General features: G+C 41.9%; 1 protein-coding gene across 1 annotated transcript; it reads left to right on the top strand.

The window, feature by feature from the left end:
• The first annotated feature begins 607 nt into the window (after positions 1-607).
• Positions 608-2,390, top strand: LOC104612213 (F-box/kelch-repeat protein At2g44130-like). The gene has a single exon (XM_088894613.1). It carries the CDS (start codon positions 874-876, stop codon positions 2,155-2,157), a length of 1,284 nt encoding a protein of 427 aa, XP_088750739.1. The 5' UTR covers positions 608-873; the 3' UTR covers positions 2,158-2,390.
• Positions 2,391-7,577: the final 5,187 nt, after the last annotated feature.

Consider the following 7,577-nt stretch of genomic DNA (forward strand, 5'->3'; position numbering starts at 1 on the left):
TGGAGATAATGTTCATTTAGGAGGGCTGAACTGAAGATTTTCACTAAGCAGGGTTAAAAATTTTGCCTTGTCCATGTAAAACCCACCTCAAAAAGCCAGAAGCCACTTCAGTACTTCACTTTTTAATCCTCACAAATGGGCACCTAAGTTGCATGTGCCTAGGATGGTTTGTCATTGGACATTAACGCAGTCGGACCCGGATCTAGACCCAAACCCAGGTGAAAAGCAATATTGTCCCATTGATGGATGCATGATGGATCCATCAAAGAGTCAATGGCTTACATTACATGCATCATGCATGTATATGGTGAATTATTTTTATTATTTTATTATACGAGAAACTGTGTTGGTTGCATGACATCGCATCTCATGGGCCCGGTCAGCTTTAGACTAGTTATTTTGTCACCATTTTAGATTTTTAAGTTTCTACGCTCTGAGACACTATTTAGCCAACAGGTTAATTAATAGTCAGTGGTCATCCAAGTGAGCCGGTGAGCCGGTGAGCCGGTGAGCCCCCCCACGGTCCCACCCCACCCGGCACCCCGCGGGCCGCGGCCACCCTTTCCCCTTGCTTAGTTGCTTTCAGTCATCCAGTGAAACCCACATCCCAAGTTTTCATTCCCTACTTAAATCCCTCCCTCCTTCCCTCCTTCCCTCACTCCACATTCCAATCAATCCATCTCTCTCTCTCTCTCTCTCTCTCTCTCTCTCTCTCTCTCCTTCCTTCCTAGATGGAGATCCAAACCAATTAACCTTCCTCTTCCAATTCATTCCTAACACACCCTTTAACAGAACTCGCCTTTGTTGCCTCTATACGCCTCTCTCTCTCCCTCTCTGAAATATCTGAGGAACCCTAAGAAAGAACAAAAGAATATGGGAGGAGCAGGGAAAGACATTCAGCTGCTGCAGCAGCAGCAACAGCAATACTTGATTCCCGGCCTGCCCGACGAAGTAGCAATGGATTGCCTGGTTCGTGTTCCCTACCAATTCCATTTGGCGATGAAATCGGTTTGCCGGAGGTGGCGCAACCTGGCCAATGATCCCTCTTTTTACAGAGAAAGGCAGAGGACGGGCACTGCCGAGCAACTTGTGTGTCTTGTTCAAGCCCTCACCTCCATTACCTCCGCCGAGGCAGAAGTTGAATCGGTGATTGAAGACAACAATAAGGAGCAAGAGGAGAAGAGGCGGCTCCGGCGAAGACATTGCCCACCCGTGTACGGCCTTAGCGTGTATAACCTAAGCAGGAACACCTGGCGTAGGATGATGCCGACTCGGGGCAACTGCAGTGGAATCCCCATGTTTAGTCACTGCGTGGCGCTCCCGATCTCGGGAAAGCTGGTCTTGCTAGGCGGTTGGGACCCCGAGACTCTGGACTCTGTTCCTGATGTGTATGTTTGTGATTTCGTCCGCGGCGGGGGGTGGCGCCGCGCTGCTCCCATGTCGATGGGGCGGTCCTTCTTCGCCTGCGCAGCCGTGGGACCGTCGTCCGTGTACGTGGCAGGAGGACACGACAACCAGAAGAACGCTCTGCGATCGGCGGAGGTGTACGATGCCGATGCGGACGAGTGGCGGGCTCTCCCACCCATGGCGGAGGAGAGGGACGAGTGTCAAGGATTGTCCTGCGACGGCGACGGCAGGTTCTGGGTGGTCAGCGGGTACGGCACCGAGAGCCAAGGGCGATTCAAATCGGACGCCGAGTGCTACGACCCAGCTCTTGGGTCTTGGTCCAAGCTAGAGGAAGTGTGGCCATTTCCCAGTGCCAGCCCAAGGGCCATCGCTGCTACTCCCAGTGGACGGTGGTGCTTCATGGGTGGCGGTAACGGAGGAGAGCAGAGAGGGGTCATGGAGTATGACGTGAAAGAGAAATGTTGGAAGGTAGTGGCCTCCATTCCCGATAACGGCTTGAAATCTTCTCCGTGCGTAGTAACTCTTCGAGGTGGAGGAAGAAACCAAGATCGGATCTTTATGATGGGTTCCGGCATTGATGGGTTGAACGGCGGCAACGGCGCCGGCGACAGGCACGGTGGGTTGATCTTAGAGCTAGAGAAAAGCACTACGACAACCAATGGTGGTAACAGTAATGGCAAGTGGATCAATCTCCACACGCCCACCGAATTCTCGGGCTTTGCCTACTCGGTCTGTTCCTTGCTACTTTGATGACTGAACATACGAAACCAATGATGGTGGCCGAGACTCAACGGCTGCTACTCTTTCTCAGGCAGCCTCTCCGGCGTAGCTCCGGCGAACCCCTTTTTGCGTTTTCTTATCTTGGAAGTAAAACGACTAGACCAATCATGGAGTTTTGTTATCCAAAATTTTCAGACGTTAAGTTTTAGAATAGTCGGGAGAAAACAAATGAAAATGAAAGAAAGATGGATGAAATTTCTTCCCTTCTTCCTTGGCTGAACCAGATCAATTAATCAGCATTCCGCCATTTCAGGTGGGCCTAACAACTAATATACAATATTGCAGATGGATGGTCTAAATGGATTTGTGAGGTTTGTGGAAGGATATGGGCCTCCATAACTTGCTACCTTACATCAAGGCCCTGGCCCACAATTTGATAAATATCTATCTAACTAACTGATCATGTTTTCTTTTCTTTTTTATTTATACTTCCTAAAAGTTTAAAGACATATAAATAAGGTTAATTTCATAATTATAGAAGAAGATGGTTCTATTATAAATAAGGTTATTCAGTAGGGGTGCAATTTGGGTGAGGGGTTTGTCAAAATTTGAATGTGGGTTAGGCCTTTGTGACACCACATGAATCATTAACGTTGCATTCACATGTGATACCACATTTTAAAATCTAATATTATCCTTTTATGGTTAATATTATTTTTCATTATTCTTCAAATTTTCAAAATAAAACTCTTAACATTCATTTTTACTCGGTTGAAGGTCAAGAACATAAATGGACATAAAGCTAGCTAGAGTTAAAATGGCATCCTTAGAATTAAACTGGAGAAACGAAATGATCCCATCTAGTTTTCGGTTTACAAGTCGTTTCATTGAATATCTCTAATCTGTTGGACAGTTTTCCATGAGGATAAAACCACAAAGGTTTTATTCAAATGTTGCATTTTGAAAATTTAAAGAAGAATGATGTATAAAATAGTCTTTTCCATCTTTCCATTAACGGATGCAAGTAAATTAATTTCCTAAAACTTAAGGGTATAAAGAATATTTTGAACTTTGGTATAAAGAAATCAGATTGGCTTGGTTTGAAAAGAGTATAAATACATGCAAAATAATACAAAATACAAAATTTTGCAATCTACGTATTTGTGATCTTCCAAACTGAGACCAGGAAATTATTGAAGCAAAAGCATTCAAACTGATGGCTCACGAGTCAAGACCTTGGTGTGACACTCAGAAGATCGTCAATCTCATGTTGGATCATCATCTTGAGCATTGCTGATTGTAGGAACTTTCTTTCTATGCTTATACTGTTTCTAGAAAGACCAATTACTTAGTTTCTCATTCCTAGTTCTATTAGACCTGTATTCCTGAATGATTTGGTGTAAATGTGTAATGAAGTAGCTTATGAGATTTCTCAAAAAGAAAAGAAAAGAAAGAGAGAATTCTAAATACTTATAAAATGGTTACTTCCAAAGTTCCAATCCCAGTATAGGAGTGATCGTGGGCCTAGGCCTGAGTGTAGCATTGTTTGTTAATAGCATCCAAACCGAGGTTCAAAGTATTAATTGATATGTGTGATATACAAAAATTATGCATTGCAAAGATTCAAGGAGAGAAACACCTCTCAATCAAGAATCCAGAGATTTTCTCCTCACAGAGCTTTCAGTCATGTATTGAGAACACCTCTAATACTTGGGGTGCATTTGGTTCATGGACAGGACCAGAATCGGAATCAGAATCACCCATTCCTGACATCTGTTTGGTTTAGTCAGGAATCGGAACCAGATTCTAATTGTTGTTGTTTGGTTCAACTAAAAGCTGGAATTGGAATTAATCAAAGTTTTCAATTCTGCCCTTGTTAAAAGAACCTCAAAAACATCCACTAATTATATATTTTCAACATATACACACATTGGCAACCTGCTACCAAGTGCATATATGGAGAAAATATGAAAAAAAGAAAAACACATGAACAAACAAAAATCACAAAATAAATGTTTAAAAGCAAAAATCTCACATCTATAATACGATGTCATTCTTACATTTCATCTTCTACAATTGAACTTCAGCTCAAAAGTATGCTTGCAAAATATTTACCCTTCATATATATTGGACCCATTTATGGCGATTTTGATAAAGCATTTGAAGCCATTCATTGTCCTGTAGATCATATAAACTTGTAAGTGATTCCCATCTTCATCTGAACTCATCATTTGCATCATTCCCAAAAATGCATTCCTCAAAATCTCTTTCAGACCACCAATTTTGGTTTGATTTGGTGGTCTAAACCATATACTGAACATCCAGGAGCCAATTTCGGCAAGCATCATCTAAGCCTGAATACCTAATTCAAAATGATTAGGGCTGCAACATGGATGGGCCCAACTCAAGCCTGAATAGATTCAATTTGTAATTTTACACAAGTTGGGCTTGCATTTTCAGTCCTAATGCTATGCTTGGGTCTAAAATTTTTTTTTTCAAGTTAGACTTGTAATTTTACACATCTAAGCCTTCTTTCTTAACCTAGAAGTCAATATTCTATTATAATTAGCATCTTCTACTTTATGAGTCTATAAATACAATGGAAACTTTTATAAGGGAATTAGTGAAGGAAATACATTCTATGAGCAGTTTTTGTTTTTTTTTTGCTCCTTGATTGGTAAGATTTTTACCTTGTGAAAGTATAGGAGAGAGATTACTAGTCCAGTAGGTGAAAAAATAAGGGATAACAAACCGAAATGGTTTGGATATATACATAGAAGACTGCCTGCTGCACCAATAAGAAGCAATTTGATGCAAGGGGCCTGAACCAAGATGAGACAAGATCAGGCATAAAAGGACATTGGTTGAGGTGGTGAGAAATTATTTTGGGGCTTACAATTTAATAATGGTCAATGGATATGGCCTTTGATAGAACGGAATGACAAAACAGGATTGATGTAGCACAAACTTGTTCAAGCTACATAAGCCAAGTTGAGGCCTGAGGGGAGAAAGACAGAAAGACAGAGACAATCTAAACATGGTAAAATCTTGGGAATATATTGATAATTTCCCATGAATATCTAGGAAGGTTTGACTATCTTCAACAAAATATCTCTTAGCCTACAAAATGAAATTGTTGTCGTTTTTGTTGTTGTTGATGATAGTGGTATCATATGGCCTTTCATATACCAAAATAAAGTAATTTTACTGATGCTTCCAATCCCACTTAAGTGGGATAAGACTGATGATTATAATACCAAACACTAATTTTCAGTAAGATAGGTTTCACAAACTCTATTCTCCTGGATAAATTTATATTAGGAAATCTGTTGTTGAGATGCATAGAAATGAGTTTTCAATATATATTAGGAAATTTGGATAAATTTACCTTGTGACAGTCTCCCTCCACTAGTACACCTCTTAGCCCCTGTTGTTGCAACAATTTTAAACCCTGTATTAGAGCCATCAATGCTGCTCTCAAAGACTTCCCTTATATTGGCTGAAACAAGGTTCAAAATATTGATACGCCCGCATTTCGATACTTATTTTTTTACTTTTTTTATTATTTTTTTCAAAACTGGTTCAGGGGAGCCATTCTAGGACCCCTCCTTCCCCTGAACCGGTCAGACTCCCGATACATCCACTGTAGGAGTATATCGGAAGGGTCCAGGAACGATACGCATCAGCTGATACGGGCCGATACGTAACGATACTTTGAACCTTGGACTGAAACCATCGACCTTTCTAATAACCTTTTTACTGGTCAAGTTCCCGCTTCACTAGGGCATGCAGTTGATTAGACGAGGATAAATCTTTGTAGAAGACAAGATTTACGGGGGGAAGGATAAATGCTGTTGATTAGACGAGGAGTTGCCTTTACATTAACAGAAAATGTTAATGTTGATTAGACAAGATTTACCGGGCAGGGCTGGGTTCAGGCCGGGCTTTGCCTTTATATTAACAGAAAATGTTCAGGCCCGAGCCCGAGCCCGGCCTGACCATTTGGCCTAAGTCTTGAGCTCGAGCCCAGCCCAACTATAAAGCCCAAAGCCTGGGCCCGAGACCAAGCCCGACTAGAAATTTGGAAAAAAAAAAAATTTTCTCCTTCTTAATTGAATTAAAAGTTGTTTTATTTATACTAAAAGACCTTAAAACATAAAATTAATGAAAAGTCTCGTTATTACTTGAAAAAAGAGAAGAAAAATATTATATATATATATATATTTTATTATATAAAATATATTTTTATTAATATAATACATTATCAAGTCGGGCTCGGACTCGGGCCGGGATCTGAGAAAGCCCGAACCTGGAACAAAAGTCATTGGGCCCAATATTTTAGGCCCAAGCCCGAGCCCATGGGCCTGAAATCTTGTCCAAGCCCGACTTACATCAAGCCGGGCCGGGCCGGGCCAGCCCATCGAGCTACCCGGCCCATGAACAGGTCTAATGTCAAGGTAGGTCCACAGAAAACATCGAAGGCCGTGATTCACAGTTTTAGCCCAGGGTTAAAACCACATCATAGCAAGTGTGGATTGTCCTCAGGATGCAAAACCTCACCTTTGCCAGTAGGCCTTCCCATGAGGCCGCTAGGTATGTTTCTTATGATCAGAAGAGCTTGGCCTTTAAAGGCATGACTGGATTTCCTTCAAGCAAAAACCAAGCACACAGTGAAAGCATGGGAATCCCACCACACATTGGGAACATCTCCCCACGAGTTTTGACAAATGTACGAAAGATATGATATTCCCAATGTGTGGCTGGATGCTATGTTAATGTGAGCAGAGTTTTTTTTTTGCTTGCTGGAGATCTGGGCTCTTTATTGGTACAAAATTAGCAAAGTTATTGCATTTTGGAATTGCCCGGTAGCCTGAAGATCAACTCATTCAAAAGCCAGAGGCGAGAAGAGCTGGGCATTCTAATGCAGTCACTCGAGGATTCTGTGGAGGCCCATGTTGTAGCCAACAGGACTACCATGGTGATGGTATTGGTGCCTTCCCTCCCCACAGAAGGCATGGCATGCCAAACGGCAGTCGGAATGGAGTATGCAGAGATGACAGACAACATTACTGATTACTTCCGGCATGCTGCCGACTGACTTGAACATGAAGAAGCAGTTTGGTTCAGGCCACCCATCTGCCGGCTATACCAGCTGCCAGCTGGTGGTAAACACAATTCGTTGGTACATTTGGTGTTTATTATCAAATCATCCTCTGCTTTGCTTGCTTTGGCAATTGTGTACATGTCTACCAAGACACCAAGATTACATCACTTTGTCTCATTCTTGCTAACCTTTGCCTTGTGAGCACGCATGACACAACTTAATATGTCCTGGCAATGGGACCAAATTCATCTACCAAAACTTGAGTTTGCTTATCCTAACTATGGTGCTCAAATATACTTTATTCGCAAGTAAAATTAACAGAGAGAACTACAACTGAACCAGAAGA

This window comes from Nelumbo nucifera, chromosome 1 (assembly GCF_055504915.1).
Source record: "Nelumbo nucifera cultivar China Antique chromosome 1, China Antique-T2T, whole genome shotgun sequence".
NCBI classification, from domain to species: Eukaryota; Viridiplantae; Streptophyta; class Magnoliopsida; order Proteales; family Nelumbonaceae; genus Nelumbo; species Nelumbo nucifera.